Source organism: Saccostrea echinata, unplaced genomic scaffold (assembly GCF_033153115.1).
Source record: "Saccostrea echinata isolate AGI-Se365-2 ecotype Australia unplaced genomic scaffold, CSIRO_AGI_Sech_v1 ptg000015l, whole genome shotgun sequence".
Lineage (NCBI taxonomy): Eukaryota > Metazoa > Mollusca > Bivalvia > Ostreida > Ostreidae > Saccostrea > Saccostrea echinata.
In genome coordinates this window covers 10,395,001-10,420,326 of record NW_026889764.1, presented here as the reverse complement: position 1 = coordinate 10,420,326, position 25,326 = coordinate 10,395,001, and the positions used below count along the sequence as shown (strand labels likewise).

At 33.0% G+C, this 25,326-nt stretch overlaps 1 protein-coding gene across 1 annotated transcript; it reads right to left on the bottom strand.

The window, feature by feature from the left end:
- Positions 1 to 6,142: 6,142 nt before the first annotated feature.
- LOC133187850 (arrestin domain-containing protein 3-like) lies at positions 6,143 to 19,226 on the bottom strand. The gene is made up of 7 exons (XM_061323246.1): positions 19,099 to 19,226; positions 16,803 to 16,949; positions 15,431 to 15,654; positions 13,693 to 13,872; positions 12,145 to 12,327; positions 9,371 to 9,569; positions 6,143 to 7,070 (listed from the first exon to the last, which is right to left on the bottom strand). The coding sequence occupies exons 1-7, from the start codon at positions 19,214 to 19,216 to the stop codon at positions 6,928 to 6,930; spliced, it is 1,194 nt and encodes a 397-aa protein (XP_061179230.1). The 5' UTR covers positions 19,217 to 19,226; the 3' UTR covers positions 6,143 to 6,927.
- Between the last annotated feature and the right edge of the window lie 6,100 nt (positions 19,227 to 25,326).

Below are 25,326 nucleotides of genomic sequence, written 5' to 3'. Positions count from 1 at the left end.
CTTATCACCTGCATATGGGATTTATGTCTCCCAGTTGATTCGTTACGAAAGAGCATGATCTGCGTACGAACATTTTCTAAAAAACGACGCAAACTATTGACAAACAAGTTGATGAAACAAGGGATATCAACAGTCTCGTTTAGAGTCAACATTTCGCAAGTTCTATGGTCGATTCAATGGCCTAGTCAACAAATATAACTATCATTTAGTCGAATGCTGACTGACGTTTTTCATACAAATTGCTAGGCTATTATTTACACACTAATTGTCTACGGATTTTTTCAGTTTTACCGATCATGACAAATACCGATCGACAGGGTATGCTTACTCCTCCATGGCACTTGATCCCACGTCTGTTTTTAATGGCCCGTGTTTGCTCTGCTCCAAATTTGTATTGTTTCAATGGACTTTTGAGCTTGATTACTGTTCGTTATCTCCATATTTCATTCAGAGAAGATGGAAGTAATAATATTTTTCATGCCAATATATCAGTGTATGACTTTTGGTAAGAAAAAAACTGTTCTTCTGATATAAATATCTTGAATAGTTTCTTAAACACTAAGCTAAACGCAAAATGAGGAAAATCGAGGTCAAGATCATAGGGAAAGTCATAACCTAAAAGTTTTGATAAGGTTGAATAGCATTTTTCAATATGTATCATTGTAAGAAGTTTGATAAAAATAATGAGCAGACTCTATAAACTTAGCAAAACACAAAACAAATAATGTGGTCGTCATAAAAATCATATAAAGCTGTACAGCACTTTTAGAAAATTTAAAATCACGAAATTGTTCAAAAGACAGTGACATCGAAACGTACGACTTTGTACACTTCATACAACCATTCCTCATGAAAAATCAAAAACTAGGCTTTTTGATATCATAAACAACTGCTTCTTCAATAAATATGGAACTCGGAAATTTTCATATCTTATGATTGGTAATAAACAAAATTACTTTGTTAAAAATCACTCTGATTCTACACACAAATACTTTGATATTAAAAGGATGCTGGAGTTCCTTAACATTTATGTAGTCTCTGAAGACCAGATCTTCCAACAAACTGTTGGAATTTCGATGGGCATTGAAAGTGCTCCTTTATCAGCCAACCTGTTTTTATATCCCTATGAAGCAGAATTTAATAAAACCCTCTAGAAACACTTGCTATAGCCTTGAACTCGACATTTCGATATATTGACGACGTTTTATCAATTAACAATAGTTCTTTCCGTTGATATGTTGACTCAATATATATCAGTGTACTCGAAATAAAAGACACCAAAGAGTCTGATATATCTTTTTCATATTTGGATGTTTTACTGACTATAGATCTAGACGATAAGGGCCAATGAACAACTAAATTGTATGTCAAACAAAATGATTTCAGTCTTCCTTATTCAAGTGGTAATACTCCACTATCAGCGGCATATAGGATCTACGTCTCCCAACTTATTCGATACTGAAGAGTATGCTTTGAGTACGATCAACTTTTAAACCGAGGCAGGCTACTGATAGATAATTTGATGTTACAGGGATTTCAGCAATCTCGTTTAAAGTCAGCATTTCGTAAATTCCTCGGTCGTTATAATGACCGTGTTAACCACTGCGTCGTATTTTGGCTGAAGTTTTTGATACAATTGTGAGGCCTTTGTTTTTTGTACGAAATTTGACTGCGGAATGTTCCGTCTTTCTGGTCAATACTTAGGGCTCACGACGGGTGTGACTGGTCGACTGGGGATGCTTACTCCTCCTAGGCACCCGAACCCACCTCTGGAATTTCCGGGGGTCCGTGTTTTATGCCCTCTTCACAGATCTGTATTGTTTGTGGATTTTTTTTTTTTAGATCGATCACTGTTCGTTATCTTTACCTTTTTCATTTCACTAATATGTATCACTGTATGATGTTTGATAAAATTATCTTAAAAGTTTATTTACCGTGCTAGACACAAAGTGTGGCGGACGAACAGACTACAGGACAAAAAAACGGTGGATGAGATGTGACAAACACAATATACCCTGCCATATTCATGTGATCTACTTTCGGGTCGACATATTCCAAGGTCTTAAAATGTAGCACTGACAAGATTTCATGATCATACTTCTTACCGATTATTTTAACAAAAAAATATTATTTGAGGCCATTTTTGAACTGACTTTTTTTTTTTTTAAAATTAATACATCCTTTTTTTTAAAAGTAATACATCCTCGTTACATTTTAAATGAAAAACTTTGGCCGAATGATATTTGTGACATATGTAATGAGGACTGACATTGAAGTTTTTGAAGTATGGGCCACATTCCAAAATGTTCGTACACACCACACAAATGACCATAGCATAAACTCTCTGAGCCTTTCGCTCAGAAGCTAATAAGATATACAGTGCCTAGACAATTGCGCCACTCTGAATAATATACACCCATGTTAAAGTACTAAAAATAATGTCTCAAAGTGAATGCATTAATGCACATTGGAAAATCAGGTAAATTTCAGAAATTTAGTTTGTGCAAACATTTTACAATCAAAAGGTTAAAAGCTTACGTCATCTGTTTGTCAGCAACAGCTGAAAGTCCAAACTTTCGATAGAAACGTTCTAAATACAAGCAGATACATGATTATTAATACATGTAGCTCACTTTACTTGTTGAATGTTCTTATACATATAAAGTACATAATACAAACGAAAACAAGTAAATTAACTATGTACTCGTATGTAAAGGTTATAGGCCAAAACTTGTTCATTTTGTGAGAAGAAAAAAAACTGTTGGAGGGCCGTTATGCCCGACAGTAGTTCATTTTTCTTACAGAATGGACAGTTTGAGGCATATATACTGCTTGAAACATTTACTCTATTGTGTTTATAATGAACTCTCTTAAAATTGTTTCTCATCCATTGAATTAAGTAGGCATTGTCTACTTATTGGACTGTCTCAGGTAAAGATTGTTTACAATCAAAAGAAACTTACAATCATTGTAATTGTTAACTTCGTGAACAGTTACAGGTAAGGGCTATTTTTAAGTAACTGAATAAAGAATATTTAAACAAAAGGCATGAAATTCGAATACCATTTCCTTGTCATTGTGGACGTTGAAAGCATGTCTCTTCCGGGGGAGAAAGCATATTTCGGATGCAAAACAAATTCAGATGAGTACTCTTGTAATAATACAGATGTCATTCTCAAGTGATATTTTGGATTTTGAGCTTAAGATTGTCAAGATAATGAACTTTGAAATCAAATATTTCTTAACTTGTTTTCAAGGCAAAATTCAAGAAAGCAGAAAAAACAAATGGAACGTAGAAAGATTCCATAATTAAATCAATAATTTTTAGATGATTTAGAAGAGACTTATCTCAGATGTAACTGGGCAGTGACTGTGTTCTTTAAGGACATACGCAACGTACCTTACCTACTGATAATTTTCCAAGATATTCTTAATTAAAGATTATAGTGCCATCAGATGTTTGTAGACAAAAAATCAGCATGCATTACCCGGGGTTTTGAACAGATATCAACTGATGAAAATTTTAGTATAATTCAAAATAAAATATAGAAAAATTACTAAACATATATTCTAGATGTTTTGTTAACCAAAACTTGTTTTAGAAGAAGTGTACAGCACCATATATAGACATTAAAATGTAGCAAACAGTTCCTATAAGTATTGAAACTCTTCAACTCCAGGGAAAAAGACAATAAAATTAAAACTACGTTGCGTATGTCCTTAACTGACAGAGAAAAACCCTTAAAAATACTAAAGTAAACTAACTTTGACACTTTGAAATACTATAGTGACCACTATGAAAACTTTGACCTACTATGGTTATTACTCTTGTGTACATTATATCGTTGTATATATAAGATTATAACTCTGTATATATCTTGTTTGGTTAACTTAATTTTATTAATATAAAGTGATTTACTAATATAAAAAAGACCAAGTAAAATAAAAGACAAACAATATTCATTTTAGAAATGTTTAGCCAGCAGCAGTTAATGAAAAACATAAGGTTTCAAAAAGTATCACTAAAAATAAAATTTGAAATTAAATGTACTGCACGCATACGTGCATGGAATTATTTGAAATACAAGACATCAACAGATAACTTCGGTAAAATGAGAAAATCTGTAAAACTGGTAAATACCTACGTTGTGAAATGAACTGAGACTTTTATCATTATATATAGTTGTGATTAATCTTTAACTATGATTTACCATAGTGATAACTTTGACACTTTGATTTTCTATAGTGATAACTTTGACACTTTGATAACTTTGACACTTTGATTTTCTATAGTGATAACTTTGACACTTTGATTTTCTATAGTGATAACTTTGAAAACTTGGATTTACTATTATTGATAACTTTGACACTTTGATTTTCTATAGTGATAACTTTGAAAACTAAGATTTAATATTAGTGATAACTTTGACACTTTGATTTTCTATAGTGATAACTTTGAAAATTTAGATTTAATATTAGTGATAACTTTGACACTTTGATTTTCTATAGTGATAACTTTGAAAACTAAGATTTAATATTAGTGATAACTTTGACACTTTGATTTTCTACAGTGATAACTTTGAAAACTAAGATTTAATATTAGTGATAACTTTGACACTTTGATTTTCTATAGTGATAACTTTGAAAACTTGGATTTACTATTATTGATAACTTTGACACTTTGATTTTCTACAGTGATAACTTTGAAAACTAAGATTTAATATTAGTGATAACTTTGACACTTTGATTTTCTACAGTGATAACTTTGAAAACTAAGATTTAATATTAGTGATAACTTTGACACTTTGATTTTCTACAGTGATAACTTTGAAAACTAAGATTTAATATTAGTTATAACTTTGACACTTTGATTTTCTACAGTGATAACTTTGAAAACTAAGATTTAATATTAGTGATAACTTTGACACTTTGATTTTCTATAGTGATAACTTTGAAAACTAAGATTTAATATTAGTGATAACTTTGACACTTTGATTTTCTACAGTGATAACTTTGAAAACTTGGATTTATTATTATTGATAACTTTGACACTTTGATTTTCTACAGTGATAACTTTGAAAACTAAGATTTAATGTTAGTGATAACTTTGACACTTTGATTTTCTATAGTGATAACTTTGAAAACTTAGATTTAATATTAGTGATAACTTTGAAATTTTTGATTTACTATAGTGATAACTATGACACTATTGTGATCACTTTGATACTATTGTGATAACTTTGAAAACTTTGATTTACTGTAGTCATTAGTGTTAACTTTGAAACTTTGATTTACTATAGTTATTTATAGTAAACTATAGTTTACTTTAGTTGTTAGGAAATGTTAAACAGTACCCAATGTTGATGTGTTCATGCTTAAGGACGTCACGATGACGGGCGATAAAGAAATCAACAAAATTATTAGGTTTTTGGTCGCTGAAGTCAGAAACAAATCGGGCGAAGACTATTGACCAAACACCCTTGCATTCCTATAATAGTAGAAACGATGTACTCCTGCAGAAAGTGAGCAAAATTATTAAGGGTACTAGTGAGAAAGAAGAAGGAGCGATCGGTTTTTGCGATGAAGGCATTAAAAAGGAGAAGTGATATCCCAGAGTGTGTGGTTGATGCATGTTTCATTCCAATAGAATTCGAAGATATTTCCTTCAAATTTGAGTTTTGACATTCATTGTTAGTTGGAATTTACATTTCATTGGAACAATAGTTTCAGTTTTTGTTTCTCTGACTTGAAATATATATTTCATTGAGTACATTGTAAAACATGTTGGATTCATTGGTTAAGAATATTTATTTTTGTCTGTTGTGTGTGTTTTTTAATCCAATAACCTACCTGTAGTCGTCCAATAAGTTATTAAATACTGTCCATTATTTTTAATAATGGACGGGTTTTTAAAAACTTATTGGACAGTTAGATAACTTGTTGGACTGTCTTGGGCCTTTCAGAAAATAGAAAGTATTAAAAGAACAAAAGATGATGTCATACTATTTTTTAAATTTCATATACGTATATACATGTATATGGATTTTGGAAGTAATGCGTTACATAACCATTACATGTCAGACATTTAGCATCGATTCTGGAAGTGGAGAGGCCAGCCAGAAAAAAACATATTTGACACAAATTAAACATGTTATATAGTCATGAATTTTATTTATCATTAGTTGGTTGCTCAACTTTTATGAATTCATGTTAAACAGAATTATGCTTCGTTTACATGTGATATGAATTAGTAGTACACAGATTACCCAATAACAATTGTTAAAAGTTAACAACGTGAAAACACTATCAGGAAAGAAAAGAGTTCCTTCTTATAATGAATAATGAAGTCATGAAAGGGTTACATATTAAGAAAACACCAAACATGTAAAAAAAAAACTTTTATGTTTATTTAATTTCATTGAGGTATAGGATACCCCAAATCTGGGAATGGGGGGTTTTCATCATAGCATCGTATATTTTGTTGACTTCAGATCTAGTTAATTTGTGTTTGGTTAAATTTGAGCAAATTTATATTAATTTTTGGAAGGATTTTTTTTTATTTCATGTTTTGAATTGAATTTTAGAGATGATATAAAAGAGAAGAATTTGGGAGATCCAGAAAATACGGCTAGTTATATTAATGAAATTTCGTGATAAAAACGTCTTTCAGCATTTATTTTATACCTTTAAAAGCTGTTTTACAAATTTCTCTAACAATTTTTTGAGTATCCCATGTCAGTAACAGATCAGAATACGTAGAATGAAACGCTTTAACACATGTAACAATAGCTTGAAGAGAAATAATGAGGTTTTCTTTTCAGGGAAAACATGTAATGGTATACAAATTAATTTAAGGAAAAGAACACATTTTGATGATTAATAAGTCAGTGTATGTTTGTAAAAAGGATACATTTTTCCATTAAAGAGTTAATTAAACTGCGGTTGTTTAGACAAGTCATGATAATATACGTATGCTGGGGCGAAGTTCATCTCTCCCCTTGTGTACTCGGAGTCGCCTTCTTCTCGGATGTTGGTTTTACCAAATACACACTCACTGTAGGTTGGTGGTGCTGTAAAAAAGACAAAAGGCCCATGGGCATTGGGGGTCATCTGAATATCACGAGTTTCTCAGGATATGACCATTTTGGGCCTGAAACTGGTCTTGTCGTATAAGACTAGAGTCTAGAGAACTAGCTGGTCATTATATAATCAGGCAAACAATATTTTCCTGCTACAAGTCCTTGAGTATAGAAGTGCATTTTAAGAGATGTAATTTACTCTCAAAATATGACAAACTCAGTCAACCCCATGCATGCTTAGTGCCTATATCAATAGTTATCTCTAATAAAAATATACTAACCCTAATCTCTCGGGTGGGTGCGAGACTTACCCTTACCAGTCAAATGGTGTGCGAGATCTAACCCTTGTCTCTCGGATCGTTGCGAGACTTATCCTTATCCAGTTGACTATTTGTGCGATAACTATTTCTAATCTCTCAGGTAGGTGGAAGGCTATAACCCTAATCAGTCGAGTTGTGTGGTGGCCTAACTCTCAATAGGCTAGTGACGTAAATCTAACGTCATAGTGCAAACAACACGCGGATCTATCGGATCTGGGAACCAGTAAAGTCTTAACCCAAATTTTGATAGAAGGTATCGTGTTTATTCAAGCAAACATTCTGTAAGCCAGAAGTCCATAAGTAAATGAGAAAATTTTCAAAGATTTGATGTCTTTCAATATTAGACCAACTTAGCCTCACCTCGGGGCCTAATTGCTGTCCATGGGCCAAGGAAGGATCCATTTTTATAATTTTGGTAAAGGGTTAGGTACAAATTGTAATCATGCAAACAGTTTGTCTTATACATGTCCACGAGTAAAAAAGTTTATCAAGTTGGTAATGCAATTTTATATAACAATTTTATAAAATAAATGATCAAATTCGTTAACACATCCTTAGTAGCGAACCATGGACCAGGGGGGCGTGAATTTCACTATTTTCGTAGACGGGTAAGTGTTAACTAAAATCATGTAAACAGTTTATCTTCTAGATATCCGGGAGTAAAAAAATGATTGTCAAAGGTACATGTTACATGTATGCATTTTCAAATAATGCCCATTGCTTTCACCACTCTTGGACCTGAACTCTGGACACAGAGGAATGAAATTCAGAGTTATTCATTCATTGTAACCATTTATGAATCATCTGGCTCCAAGATCATAAACTAAGAACAGACTTTAGTCAAAATTTAGATTTTGAATATCCTAAAATTTATTTAACAAAATTGCTTAAAAAGTTGCAGATTTGTATAATATTCAAATCATGGTAAAATTTTGTTTTTTTTTCAAAAATATTTCAAAAGTTATTCAAATCTGAAATTTTGACTTAAGTCTATTCTTAGTTTATGGTCTTGAGACCTGCTTGTCAATCAGATGTCCATGAGTGAAGAAGAACGTTGTAAGTTGAACCTTAAAAGTTGTAATGTATTTTCAATAATGATCAATTTATTCACACCCTAAGGCCTGAACCATGGTTTTAGGGCCTTGAATTTCTGAATTTCACAGAATTTCACAGTGAATTTAGGTCGAGGGAGGATTGTTTTTATTAAAACATTGTGCACAATTTGTCTTTTTTTTATGTCCATTGGTAGAGAAGCTTTTCAAAGATATAGTAAGATTTAAATATATAACCAAATAAGCCTCGTCTTAGTGCCTGAACCTTTGACCCAGGGGTGTGGGTAAAGGAAAACAAAAAAAATTTGAATTTCATAGCATCCAGCTCTTTTGGGGGCTGATAACTGGGTCCAAAAGCATCAAAATCATGTAATCTTCAGAAACCACCTTCTCGTGGACATTAAACAGGCAAATTGTTTGCATGATTTACATGAGTACACAATCTTTTACCACAATTCTGAATTAATGCTATTGAAATGTACAAAAGTTTATGACCGACATGAGACGGACAACATCAGATGGTAATTAAGGTCACATGAGTGACTCCTATGACCTTGAACGTTCATCAAATATCATTAACCCAAACAGTCAAGTCAAATGTCTAGCATCTGCTGTGTTTGACGGAAATATCTTTTGGAAAAAAAATTTTTGGACGACCGGAATTCGTACATGGATATAATGTTTTCTGATCAAATGCGTAATCGTGAAAGTTTTTTTCCAAGAAGTTTTAGGTCAAGAGACTGAGTTAGCACAATGATCACTTAATAAACGTCAGCAAGTCCATTATTTTTTTTTTCTTTTTGCATGTAAGTGCATTATTTTATCAGATATGATTGATGTTTATTCAGGCGCATTAATCTTTTTTTAAAATAGAAATTTAAAATATGCACTGATCTGTTACATCATCCATTTTACTCACGCAAAGACATAGGAGCTGCTCCCACCATTGGGGGATCAGAGGTCGCTGTGTCAGAGGGAGGTAATGTTGGCTGCTCAGTAGCTGGGACTCCATACTGTGTTTGGTACTGCTGAACTACCGTCTGAAGAGGTATCGTACCAATGATGACCAACAAAGGCACGTGAAGGTCTATGGCAGGCCCAGAGGGATCAACAATCAACTATTTAGTAAAACATAAAAAAAATACCAAATATCATTGCACTACTGTAGATTCCTAAATATACGCGAGGAATTAATTATCGCGTAATTACGCAAGAAGCACTACTCGCGAAATAAAATTACTCGCTTTTATTTTTATGGTGCTTTAATGTATATAAAATCTCTAGATAAATTACCCATTCGCGAATTATTGTTCTCGCGATTTGACGCCCTTGGGCCATTTCGCGATATTAAGTACTCGCGTAAAATAAGGAATCTACATTTAAATTTTATTCACTGCGTTTAATGCATGATTATGTGTATCACATTTGCTAGAGGTTGTAACATTATTATTTCTATTTCCATTGAATACTTTCTTCTTTATTTCCTAGGCGGGTATCTGTAAATACTTGTATTAACTAACGAAAAAGGCATTTTATCCTCCCTTCGTTTTTAAAATCGAATATTAAGCATTTATACTTTGATGGTAACAACAGAAATTTTCTTAGAATGCTGCTTGCTGAAGCATTAATTTATTATCATAACCATTTATTCAAACAAAATATAACGACATTTGTATAAAATTACTCATATTACATAGCATACAATAACACTCCCTTAAAGTTGAAATTTTAGCCCTTAAACTTCAAAGTTTAGCCAGCGATAGAATAGACTTATTATTTATATGACCTGAACACGTGACGAGCTGACACAAGATTCATAAGGAAATGACCTAAGAAGAATTCCTTACTTTGTTCGTCCGAATATAAAGCAATTATACTTTAGTGATCCATTCATTAGATGCGTGCATCAATTCAATTGATGCACGCATTCATTCATTTGATGCGTGCTTCAACTCAATTAATGAGTGCAATAAGTGATGTGCGCAATATCAGAATTAATTATTCCTTCAAATAATTAAAGGAATCTTCAAATAATTGCGTTAATATTAATTTGACCTCCATAGACTTAGCATATAAATTGACTTTTTATCTCACGGATTATAACTACAATGGATATCAAGGAAACACTACTGAAAAAAACTGATGAATTCGCTGATTCTGAAACACCACTTTCAATTTTGTCACAAAGAAAAATAACATAGGAACTATTTTGACATGACACCAGCTTTGAAACTTTTTAAAATCGTATTTTGGTGGTATAACTGCAGCACTTTCATCTGAAACAAATCATCATTGCACAAAATGAAAAGTCCATTCTCGGTCATATCTTCAATTTTTCTAAACTTTTAATAGAATAATACATATTCATAGATATGATCAATAATACCATCATACTCAAACTGATCAATTTCACAAGATTCTCTGCGGAATTAAATTGTTGTGTGGTAATGTGACTTGTTGAAACCGGGGTTGCTTATCTCTGACAAAATGACCTTGTTGCCTGCAGTAGAAAAAAAATCCTGTTCTGCTGATCTGGATGATCGAATAGGCTTCAGTTTTTTGAGCAGGTCTATTCCCAAGTTACTATAAGCCCTTTGGTGTCTAAACTTGTATTGCCGACGTATATAGGGATGGACATTACCAGACATGCTTTGTATGCTGGATCTGACTTATACATTTTCCGGGAGATTGTACAGTTAAGGTTTCTTGAGCAGGTTCATTCCAAAGTAACTTCATGTATAAATCCTACACAGAACAAAATTGCATAGATGTTGCATCTATTTAATGTGCATCCCAAAATACATCATCCAAGCAATTTTGGTCACCAAAGGGCTTAAATTAAACTTATATATAAATCTGTTTTGAAAACTTTAACGTGTTCAATCATCAGGAAAAAGAGTCATATCCATCATCCGAAGCAAGTCTAATAGTTTTCATCCCTAGATGCATCGTCAATGCAAGTTTGGTCCAGGAAGGACCCGGAAAACGAAGTTCAGGTCAAGGATTAAAATAAGTATGGAAGTGCATCCCTAAATGCACCATTCATGCAAGTTTGGTCTAAGAAGGGCTTACAGTTATAAAGAATCGATGTGCTCCAAAAACTGTTCATTTATCTGGAAAATGTATGTCAGCATCCGAAGCATGCGTAATAGTTTCCATCCTTAGATTCACATCCTTGCTAGTTCTTGTCGATATAAGGCTCATAGTTACTTGAATACGAGACCTGCTCAAAAAATTTTAAGTTGCTCCAAAAACTTTAACTGCTCAGAAACATTAACCTGGTAATTTTTTGGAAATCTGAATGAAAATGCAGAATCTAAAACCTGCATGAATGGCACAATGAAGCACACAAAATGCATCATCCATGCGGCAAATCAATGCAGTACAATAAGTATACTTGAAAATGATTCTTTTCCCAAAAAAGCAACCATTCACACCTAGGGTAGAAGTCAACTTTCTTCAAAATGTAAATTATATGGTTGTTTTAGAAAATGGGAACAAATTTTAACTAATTTTGAACTATCAATATCTATAATTACAGTTCTTAAATTTCGAAAATTTAAATAAATGATTGAAAGTAAAGTCTTGGTTAATCGCTATCATATATACAATTGTTCCTCTCAGAACACTACGTATGATTACTTTATACGGAAAACCATTGATTTATGCCTCAAAGTAGTAATTGATTCATACCTCAAAGTAGTAATTAAGGTCGATAATCCTGCATCCCTCCAGAAATGATGGAGGTAATGGGGGTATAACGAGTCTGCCACCTGACCAGATTTCTGTTTCTCCAGGCTGTACGTCCTGGTAGACTACTTTCGCTACCTCGGAAGTTGTAGTTTTTGATTTTTTAAGAGTACGAAACAAAGTGGTCTAAAAAAGTGGACGATAATGAAATAAAGATCAAAAGTGTAAGTTGACATTTACGAAATGCAATAAAATTTGTTAAACTGAACATTATAAACAGAAACAAAAAGAAAAGTATTAAAATGCAAAGCTTCAAAAAAAAATGTGAAAGTCTTATGAAGCTTAAACTTTGACTAATTTTAGATCCTAATGAAAACCAATTGATTTTATTCAAACTTGAAATTTCCCTAAACTTTAATAATCGTCATCCGATCATGTGCAATTTTTTCTTTCCACCACTTCTCAATAGTAAAGAACACATAGAAAAGTTTTTTTTTTTGTTTTAACAAGTGTGCGACATTGTTTTTTTTAATTTTTTTTTAAGATTATCTCTTCTGAGTCAAAGGCTGAAGATCTAATTCTAATGGCCATGTGTGTGGTATGCATAAACTTTTGGGAGTGGGGGCATATCTTGAGACCACCTCTTAGCTTATTTTTATAAAATTTGTCAGAGAGCATTATCAAATCTTTTAAGATAGGCATCTCTAACACTATGACATTAAGGATCACCAAACCTTGTTGGTTGCTACAGTATATAACCATCAATCCTTGTTTGTTGATGCATTTTGGGACCTTGGAGTGTGACAAGCAAAAAAAGAAGTTCACAGTGATCTAATCATTTTCAAACCTCTTTGGGTAGATATTTTTTACCACGAATCCAAGGATCATCGAACATTAATTGATGCATCTTGCGGTCTAAAGACCCTGTGTGACAACCTAAATACCCCTGGTAGGTCAAAGTGGCCCTATTTGGAATATTTGGTTATATTTAGTCGATTTAAAAAGACATTTCTTGTATCTACAATTATCAAGTTCTATCAGTCGGTGAAGCTTGTAATAAAGGTTTGTGCAGCCAAAACGTAGGCCAACTTTAGTAGGATAAATTTATTTTGATTTTTTTTTAAATTTGCCGTGATATTAAAGTACATTATACCAAACTAAATCACTATGAGGTTTAGGATGACTAGATTTTGTCAGTGGATGCATCTTGAAACCTATACAAGCTCTAAATTTTGCATGTTCTGGAGTTTATAAGAAGATCATTTCCAGCCCCCGGGTATCTTTTTTCTCCCAAATTGAAGACCAGTATATTGTAGTATTGACTTCGTGTGTTTCAATATTAAAGCATGAAATTTCAAAAATAAATTGCAGAAAAGAGCTTCCAGTGAAATCAATGACAGATAAACAAATGAAAAAAAATAAATAAGGATAAAAGGAATCAGTTTGCTTCAATGCTGTAAATTATTTTTACTTACCACGTTTAACTTGACATGAGTGCCACATACCCTGCTGTAAATTACTTTAATACATGCTGTAAAGTACTTTACTCACCATGTATAGCTTGGCATGAATTCCACAGACTCTGTTGGTCATGTTTTGTACTTCCGCATTGAAGGCTATTGCTTCACCAGGAACATACCCCAGTCTGTCCAGTTTTAACATCCCCGTTATTGGTCCAGACTTACAGCACAAACAACACAGGTATTTACTGTTTTGGTTTTGTTCCGAACGCTGCACAAGTGTTTTAGACAAAAACATTCAGTTGAATTTCCATTTATTTAAAAAATAAATATACATAAATAAAAATAAAAGTAAAGTTAAAAAAATATTTGAATAAAATTTTCATTTTAAGGTGGAATGCAACATCAAAAATTTATTTAATAGATCTTTCAGACATCTCTTTTGAAAGAGTGGTTTCAGCACGGAAAGATATGTTTTTCATTGTTTTATATTACTTTGTTTTGTATTTTTTTCAAAGAAAATTTAACATTAGTTTTTTTTTTTTTTTTTTTTTTTTTTTTTGCAAATAAGATGCTTTAGAGTTTACGTTGTTTGTTAATAAATGAACAGTATAAATATCTAATAAATCTTGTCAAGTAGAGTCAGATAGACTTTTAAACTTTTTATATAAAATATAATTTGTGAATAAAAATTTTTATAAATTGTCTATTTTTTCAAAATCTATCACTAATAAAATCTCCAAGAAACAAGTTGCTATAAAAAAAAAAAAAAAAAAAAAAAATATCAGCAATTGTATTTCATTCGGAAATTGAAATTCGGAAATGTAAAAAAAAAAAATGCTAATTTTCAAATTTTAACTAATCCCAATCAAAATTAAATCGGTCCGAACTTGAATTATACAAGATGGAAGTACACCTTTATAACAATTTCACAAGATTAATGGGTTCTTTTTGTGTGATATGTTTTTAAAAAAATTGAACTTATCAATCATATGAATTTCTCTGTACAAACTGCATGAGGCATGCAGTATTTTGAAAATAATGAATGTTGCATTTATCTTGATCGGTTAAATTTGAAATTTTTCAATTTTCCCAATGTTTCAACAATTTCATTTCAATTTCTTTTCAAAATATGATTGAGTATCATATCTTTCTTATTTATGAACTGTTTCTTAAAGATTTTATCCGTGGAAATAAAAACTGTTAAGAAATTATTCTTTTTTATAAATGATTTTTTTTATTCAAAAAAAAAAAATAAAAATAATAATAATAATAATAAATAAATAAATAAATAAAATGCCTGATTCTGATTCTTCTTGACGTGTTTTATTAGATATTTATATTATGCATTCATAAATGGCAAATTTTAAGCTCCAATGAAATATATGGAGATTTCGAACAGTATTCAAGCTCAAAAGTCCATTAAACAATACAAAATGGGAGCAGAGCAAACACGGACCTCCAAAACATCAGAGGTGGGATCAGGTGCCATGGAGGAATGAGCATCCCCTGCCGACCGGTCACACCCGCCGTGTGCTCCTTGTCATGATCGGGAAATAACGAAAAAAAGCACCTTATTTGCAAATAAAATAATTTTTACATTTTCTTTAAGGGAAAAAATACAAAAAATCGTATAAAATAATAAAGAGCTAATATCAAACTTTCCTTGCTGAAATCATATTTCAAAAGAGATTTCTTAGATATCCATTAAATATAATTTTGGCGTAGCATTCCTCCTTGAATCCAATGCTGTATTCCCGTGCTCTTAAGATTAAACCTGATAAAACATCTAAGTTACAGGAAATATAACAACAAAAAACAATTCCTACAGCTGCAGTTGGTTGTGAGTTCAAATCTAACGATGCAATAACAGTGAAAGGTCTTTTCGTGGTATGGTCAAACTTCCAAGGTTTGTCAATGGTTCCTTTGATAGTGTATCTGACGTATCCAATTCCACCCTCAAATGACGACGGGAGATTCGGGGGCAGCTGGAAGGAGAAGGGATATACGTGCTGTCCCGGGGGCAAACAGTTTTTGTCACCCATCCCCATCCCTATGAAAAATTAAACATATTCTAAGTTATTATAAAGAGCAAGACAGAAATTGTCATACATCTTTTTAAAAAAATTCTTTACTTATTTTACATGACAATTGAAGTATCAATTTTTATTACAAAACTGTGTTGAGAATTTCTACAGCAAGAAAAGAATGGATCGGACTTGCTCCAAAAATTACATGTACATACGCAAACCAGAAAATATACGTGAAGTACAGCAAATTAGGCACGACTGGTGGTATATATGTTTAGAAAATGATCCATGCAAATTTGTTCAACTGGGGTGTCATTTTAAACCTTAAATATAGGTTATACATTTGTATCTGCAATGCAAAGGGTACTGTTTGAATCTGAGCCCAAGGTATGCAACTCCAGTGCTTAACAAATACAGTAAAAGGTATCGCATTTGTCTAAGTATACAAAACATTTCCCAATTTTTTACTGATCGATCAAAAGTGATAACCCACAACTGACTTCTCCATGCTAGTAAGAAACAAATTTATATCTTAAATAACTGCAGCCAAAAAAAAAAATAAATAAAATAAAAGATAAAAAATACACAGACGCATCAAGTATGTAATCTTGGTCCAAAACGAGTCCATAAATCCTTAAGTACGGACTTAGACCAAACCATTCTCCTGATCAATCAACAAGCTTGCGAATATTTGGTTATTGAACACCAATCCCCTGGGCATGCACTAAATTCCATTACTTTAATTGTAATGTACACATTTAAAACAATTTTATGGAGAATTTCCTTATTGATTTTTGTTAATAAAAATACTTTCTAAAATTTCTTAAACGAAAAAAAAAAAACAAACAAAAGAATCCTGAAAGTTAGGTTTTCTTGCCATTGAAATCGAAGAGGGGCTTGAAACTAAATCACAGGACCTAACTCCCCCCCCCCCCCATCCCTTTCAATACAACATACCAATCAATTTAATATATATATATATATATATATATATATATATATATATATATATATATATATATATATATATATATATATATATATATATATATATATATATATATAAATGCATAGCAAAATATTATTAATACGCATTGAACAAATATGTAAAACTCAAAACATAAACAACAAACAGTAAAGTTCAAAAATAACTTTTAGACTTCCGAACTACCTCTTCCAAACACAGGCACGGTCTGGTTGAAGTAGTTCTCAGATGCAGTGTAATCTATGGTTTCCGTCCTTCTATTACTTCCTGTTCCAGTTGTTTCTGATTCTGACCAATGCACATAAGCTAGTCCTTTGAATGTACACCTTATTTCTAAAACAATATGATATAGATATGATATATAGATTTTAACAAATGAGCATGCATGGATCAAAATCTCAAAATGTAAAACTTGGTATAAAGATTTCACTTATTTATGAATCATCTAAATGATGATTTGCAATCATCCAAAATTGTTTCCAATTTATGTTAAAATTTTGCATTTTTACAATTTTTTTCTCAAAAGGATATATAAATATATATAGAATTCTATAAATACCTTCAATAAAATATTATATATATATATATATATATATATATATATATATATATATATATATATATATATATATATATATATATATATAAAACCCTATATACAAGCAATAAAAACGGACTACATAGGAATTTATATTTGAAAATGGAGATAGCGAACAGTGAAAACAAAATCTAAAAACAAATGCTGACTTTAATCGAGGTTGTTGAAATCCCTATAACATCAACGCATCTGTCAGTAGCATGCCTCGGTTTACAAATTGATCATACTCAGAGCATGCTCTTGAATATCGAATAAGTTGGGATATGTAAACACCACATGCAGGTGATAGCGGAATATCACTACATATATAAGGAAAGTTGAAGTCAATCTCCTTTGTCATACAATTTAGTTGTCAGTAGAAAATGGAAAAATTGAAGTCAATTTCGTTTGTCATATAGTTTAGTTGTCAGTTGGCACATATCGTCTATAGTCAGTAAATCATCCAAATATGATATAGATATGGAAGACTCTGTGGTGTCTTTTATTTCAAGTTCGCTGGGATATATCGAGTTGACATATGAATGGAAGTAACTACTGTTAATTCATAAAACGTCGACGATATCTCTGAATGTCGAGTTGAAGCCCTTGGCAAGTTTTTTCTTCTTTTTATGTAGAGGTTTTTGAATAAATTCTTCTTCAAAGGAATAAAAAACAGGACGGCTAATAAAGAAGCACAATTAGTGTCCATCGATATTCCAACAGTTTTTGGAAGACCTGGTCTCCAAAGACTACATAAATATTGTCAATGACGAAATCAAACATCCTTCTAATAACAACCTCTGAGTACTTGAATCAGAGTGATTTTTAACAAAGTAATTTTGTTGATAACCAATCACAAGATACGAAAATTTCCGACTTTCATTTGTATTGAAGAAGCAGTTGTCTAAGATATCAAAAAGCCTAGTTTTTAATTTATCGTGAGGAATGATTGTACAAGGTGTTTAAAAAAGTCGTACGTTTTGGTGTTACTGACTTTTGAAAAAAAAAATGCGATTTTAACTTTTCTAAAGTTTTTTTTTGTAATTCTGAGAATCCACATCTGATTTACACCACTTCTAGAATATGCTGAAGCACAGTACACCTGAGGTTTCTCCTTTACAGCAGTTAATATTTTTGTAAGGAATACAGATAGGGGCTTGGTAGAGCATTTGCTGGACCCTGCAATGCATCTCTTTTTGTAATGATTTTTGAATTTTAGGAATCCAGTATAGGTTGGGCAGATCGAACTCACCTTGGTTGACTGGAATGTTAAAAATATTAAACACTGAAATGGGATTTTGAAGGATTTCATCCTAAGAAGATGAACTTTGGGTATAAGTTGAATTTCCAGATGTAGAATGAAAACGAAGTTCTTCTAAGTAAAATACAGTTATAATAATGAGCCTTTAAAATAAAGACGATATTGTTTAAAGCCTTGTCTGCTGAAACCATTTTATTTTGTTCATGTAGTCTTCCTAATTTTTTTTATCACTTCCAATTTAGCGTAATCGGAAGAATTGATGGTTCGGATATTGCTTTTTAATTTTCTAAGAGGACTCTTTATTATCCAGGTATTTCTAAAGCACTTACTACTAATCCAATCTGACAAAATTTCATTAACATATATATTATGACATATAGATAGGTGAAACATTCTTTTAAATTTTAATGGATTTAAAATAAAAATATTCAAGATATCTTATTACAATGATATATAGATAGAAGAAACAATTATTGTAAGCATCTCCTTTGCCAAGAGCCTTTTCAAAGAACTTGCATTTGTCCTTTGTAAAAATCATCTTTTGCAGTTTTTCAATAATAAATTAAGTCTTTTAATATTTTGCAACGTAAAGGAAATATCAACATTTTTTTAATTAGAGAAAAAATCTAGAATTACTACCTTACCTCTCATTTTCATCTCTGCATTCAGTTCAATAACAAGTTTCCCATTTATGGTTTGTCCTGCAAGGAATACCCCTTTGGAATTTTCAAGCTCAATGTAGAAGGTTTTTAACTTCCCCATTCTACAATATCCTGAAAATGAAATGACTTGTAACTACACGCCTGATTAGAAGTTGACATTCAGGTATGCTTATATTAAATGAATATTCTTTATATATTCTAGTTACACACATTCGCTCTGTTCATTTAGTTGAAACTGATGAGCGGAAAGATAAAGCATAATTCAACAAAAGCTCCATATAAATTTGGACAGTTCTTTTTTTACTGAATACTATATTGTAACATCCTTCCATCGTCCTAACAAAAGAATACTATAGTAAAGTAAATCAAAGCTTTCAATGTAATTACTATCACTGTCGTTAAGCGAAGTGTCAAAATTATCACTATAATAAATCAGTATCAAACTTGTAACTGTGGTCAGTTTTAGAAGTGATAACTATAGTAATTCAAAGTTTCAAATTTATTAATATAGTATATAAAGTTCTGTGATAGAAGTTTCATTTGATTTCACATCATAGGTATTATCCAGTTTTGCAAATTTTCTCACTTTACCAAAGATATCTGTTGATATTTTGTATTGCCAATAATTTCATGCACTTTGCTTGCAACACACTTTATTTTAAATTTTATTTTTAGTTATGATACTTTTGGAAACCTAATTTTCTCGATGACACCTACTGGCTAAACATTTCTAAAATGAATAAATCATAATGTCTGTCTTTCATTTATATAATTTTATTAAGTACAACCAAAAAGATGTATAGAGACATCATCTTATATTCAACGATATAAAGCATATGAGTGGTGGTTATAGAAAATCAAAGTTTTCAAAGTTATCACTATAATAAATCAAAGTGTCAAAGTTATCACTTTAATTAACTTTAGTTTTCAAAGTTTCAAAGTTATCACTATAGCTAATTATAGTTAACTATAATAAACTATAGTTTACTATAGCATTTTTGTTAGGGCATTTATGGTTATAACAATGTAGATACATGTAATTCAATTTTTATAACTGTATCGAAAGCGTACTTTCCTACTGACTCTGACAAAGAATAATTATCCTCGGCTGCAGGAGCGGAGTGAACAAGGAGGAAAATATGCGTTATTTTTATTGTTTCGATACTATAATGCCTTATTGATAACATGTATAAAAGTTGAAAGAAACAAATTTGTTTATTTAAAATCTTAACTGTTGTTGTAAATGTTCATTTGTTTCACTTTTTACATTATTAATTCTTGATTTTATAATGTTTTACAGGAAATACTCCCTAGAATGATAGTGTGTAAGATTGAAAATTAGATACGATTAGAAATCGTTTTGAGTTTTATTTTGAGTATCCTTAATCTGCCAATGACAAAACAACAGGTAAACCAGACGTCGCGCACGTTCTTGATTGAGAAGAACACCAACGTAGGATTGAAGAGCTTTCATAATTAACTCGCGCACTTGGTTTCTTCCGATTCTTGGATGAATGTGACAATTATGATTGCCTACTGTATTAACTGCGGTTTCAGTGGTGGTAACGTGGTGGCGATTACGCAAGTGTGATAAGAAGAATAACCCTGGCTAAATAATGTGGTCGGTCAGTAACCCTTCCGCTTCCTCTCAGACGGCGGACTAGACGTTCTATGGTGGAAACATTCACAAAGAACTGTACAACAACCTTTTGTTGTCTTTCTACTTTCTATAAATGCAATACTTCGACTCCTCTGAATGTATTATAATGCTAAGAAAATCAAAATGACTATAAACAACGAAAAACGATGTTTATACCTCCAGCGTATCAAGTGGGATGACAAAATGTATTCACTAACCCGTCATCATCATTCTGCACGTGATTTTTTGTTTTGTTTTGTTTTTGTTTGGTTTTTTTTTTTTTTTTTATCACTTTCCCTAGGTGACGCACATTTTTATGGCTGAGTAATTCTGGCCACCGATTTTGGTGCACAATTTAGCCATTACCGGTCCTAAGTCCAGATGAGAAAGGAGGAGGGTTGAGCGTGTAGGGCCAGCAACCCTTTACCTAGTAAAACCCATATCTGCTATGGAAACGACTTCAAGGAACAATAGTCCAATTTGTAGATGTAGTAAAACAGGTCAGGTATACACATCTGAAATAATGACAGTTAAAACCGATAGCAGATCTCCTGATACCAAAACATCACATCCGAATTGAATTAGGTGTTGGAATTTTGGAATGTTCTAACGCTATACCCAACCGGAAGACTAGCACAAGCTGTAAGTGACATGAAAGATCCAACTTATCCCTGCTAGCCATGAATAAATTTAAATCTAGGTGAACAGAACAGGAAAACAGAGACTTAACTCAGAGTACGCCATTACATGGTCAGGGCGAAGTGATAACAACCACAATAAGGGAGGCCACAAGTTTGCCAATACCTTCCTTCAGTGGAAATCTATCAATTAACTTCTACTGTATGTCAGACTTAACTCAACGTACACAAAGGTCTCCATTGTGAGTGCCTTTGCACCAATTGAAAATGCAGAAGAAGACGCAAAAGACAAGTTCTACACCTCTCTACAGGCAGTACCTGATGATAATCCAAAGCATGATGTCACACTACTGATGGGCGATTTCATTGCAAGAATTGGATAGAGTAGCCACAACAAGAGAGCGATGGGTCAACATGCAATCAGCTACCTTGCAGACAATGATGAAAGGCTCATCAAAATGTGCAAAGAAAATGACTTTGTCACAGGTGGCATTCTTTTTGCCCATAAATCAACTACAAACTGGCTTATAAATCAACAGATGGAAACACCAAAAAAAAAAACCCAGATAGATCAGATTATGGTTCATAGTAAGTAGAGTAACTCTCTACAGGACGTGCGAAAATGAGCCATACCGATATCAGAAGTGACCACAATCTTGTAAAAGCAAATATTAGTCTTAAGCTGAGAAAGGCCAATAAGACTGGGATTAGGAAGCGGAACCAATTCGATTTCACTTAACTCAAGGACCCAAGTGTCAGAGAATTAAAACTCACGCTCGGGAACCGATACAGCACACTCCAAGACGAGACACTATCAGTATCAACGAATTCCGTCTGGCCATGAATGCTGCTGCATAAGTCGAACGTTACAAATACCTGCTAGAACAGAATGGTTAACTAAAGACACATGGACTATCATAAAAGAGATGAAACAACTAAAGAAAAACCTCCTAGATGCCAAGTCACCAAAATTGAAAGAAAGGGAACCCACCTCTACAGAGAGAAAGATAAGGACGTGGAGAAATCACAAGGAGATATAAACTTCTGTAATTACAAGTGGAAATGACAACTCCGGAGAGATGGAGAGAGCATTTCGAGAAGAATCTGAACCTACCAGATCCACCGATACCGCCTGACATTAGTGCTTAGAGTTTCTTCAACGAAGAAATGCTGAATAGAAATGACATGCCAACAATATCGCAGACCATCCAAACAAACCGCTGGTGATGGTTTTTTCCTTTCTACTCAAGTCCCTAACTCGCTGCCCAGAGTCGCTTTTCCATGACACCCAAGGAGAAGGGAACAGAGAAGGACCAAAGAAAACCTGGATTCGAACCGTTCTCTTTGTTTGTTTGTTGTTTAAGGTCCCTCTCGAGAATTTTTCACTCATATGATGACGCCACCACTTGCCGGTGGAGAGCTGCAAATTTTTTACCTATGCTCGGCACTTAGGGCCATTGAGCAGTGAAGGATCTTTTTCGTGCCAGCACCTACTGCGACACGCGGGACCTCGGTTTATACGGTCTCATCCGAAGGACCGGTCTCCACGTCCCACAGTGGGATTCGAACCCGCTACGTAAGGATCAACTCCTTACTCCACGACTCTAGAGCAGACGCTCTCACCACTGCGCAACGCGGGCGACCGAACCGTTCTCAAAAACCCTAAGATCAGCTAGAGATCTGATCATGGAGACAGGGTCTCGAGTAGCTGCAGGTAGAGCCAGGTGGAGATCTCTTGTGGTCGCACCAAGCACCAGATGGCATATATCGGATTAAGAAGAAGATTCGGTGAACAGTGAATAAATAATCTTCTGACCATTTTCATAATTTTCAGCCATGCAATTAAATAATTAGAGCATACTATGTTACCCGGCGTTTCTTTTCTAGTCAGAATTTCTGGATTTTAAAAACTAAAATTTTGATGATAAAGTGATAGAAATACATGTATATCCTACTCAAAGTCATACTTTCATCTTCCCTTGATGAGCAGGGGAACAGGTCTTATTCATTTACATATTACCTGTAAAAGACGATAATACGCTGCCTAACAGAATAGGCATTGTCGCGGTAATATATACATTTGCATGTAAATATCGAAGTAATGTATATGTATAAATGTTGATGTACTGAATATAATGTCGCGGTAATGTATACATTTAAATTTCGCGGTAATGTTTATACTTCTTTGTCGGGAAATGAGGATCTGTATTTCAAAAATATCTTAAAAATTAACAAAACATACGAATTGATACAACTGAGAATTTTTGTCAAGTACATTGATTATGGTCTTGTTTCCCACAATCCTCATTTTCAGCATGCAAGTTATATATTTTTATAGGTGCTTAACATGCTTAGAGAGTTAAATAATTCACTTGGACAACTGTGATTATGTGGTAAAAACCGGTGCTGGTTATGAGTAGCAGTGATTTCACATGCTTAAAATATAAAAATACCTCATAGTTCGTCCACTTCTATCTGTTAACTGAAATTCTGCACACGTTTTACATAGAGGTAGGGCTATTTACATCCGCCAACAGCGACCGGGAGCGGAGTCAGGCGTACACAAGTATGTTCATTGTAAACGATGAAAAATGTTCTGATATCTTCTTTTGGGGCAATCGAATACAGAATTGCCAATCAGTCAACAGCATCACGTTCCGACCGATTTACCTGTTTCATAGGACATTAATACATAGCCTTCAGTTTTTTTAAGTAAGGCCTATTCCTATTCATATGCAGCAAGATAACTAAAAATGACGTTATAGTAATACATGTATTATGTTTAATTGGAACAGTATATAAATCTATTTTAATTTTAAAACCCTGAAACATGCCTGATATTCACATGAGAGACGTAAATATAAATTTCACAAATCAGATTCACAAGTTCATTCTGCAATGTCACTAACATCCGAACCATTGATTGAAAAATGGGTTTATGTCTCACAAATGATTCGATACGCAAGAGCAGTTCTACGTACGAGTTATTTCTAAAATGAGACAGGCTCCTGCTAATTAAGTTGATGATATAAGGATATCAAGAAACACATTTAACTGTCAACATTTCGCAAATCCTAGGTCGATGCAATGACCTTGTTTGCAAATACAATCTATCGTTAAGTCGAATGTTGACTAACTTCTTTCATACAAACTGTTAGGCCATTTTTTCAATTTGTATTGCCTATGGATTTTGCCATTTACCTAATCATAACAAGGGGCACACGGCGAGTGTGAACGGTCGACAGGGGACGCGCATTTCTCTTGCACCTGCTTTCGTTTCTGTTTTTCAGAGGCCATTGTTTGATCTGCTTACAATTTGTTTTGCTTAATTGAACTTATACTGCTCGTTATATATTCACGATTGATTTTTTCAAAATGATGTTTACCAGAAAAGAATAGCATTGTCATAATGGAGCTGTTACGATGAATATCTATAGCATTCTTTTAGCCATCAGGAGTTCGAGTTATTAGCTTACCTGCTAGTATTATGTCTATCTGTCTGTGTATCATTCGTACTTTTCAAATCTTCAACTTCTCCACAACCACGGTCCTGTTTCAACGAAACTTGTCAAATTGCGTCCATAAGCTTGGGTGATGGAAATTCAGATTTAGTAGGGTCGATCATCATCCTCATTTATGAAGCCTCCTGCAACACACTGGCTATGGTTACGATAGTGTTGATACAAAAACTGTTACTAGTGTTGCACTTTCCACTGGTCTGGTCTTTATCCTTGTTCCATGTTCACATGGATGCTATTTCTGCTTCCCTGTCCTGACTTCCGAGGAGTTGCCGTCTCTATCCCAAAGTACTCAGTTATACCGATGATCCATAAAGCCTTTCATATGGATTGCCCCACAAATCCTCGGCATCCTAGCTCCACTGGCCATGAAAGGCACCACGCTCTCCAACCTTGCTGCTGACAGACTGCAACC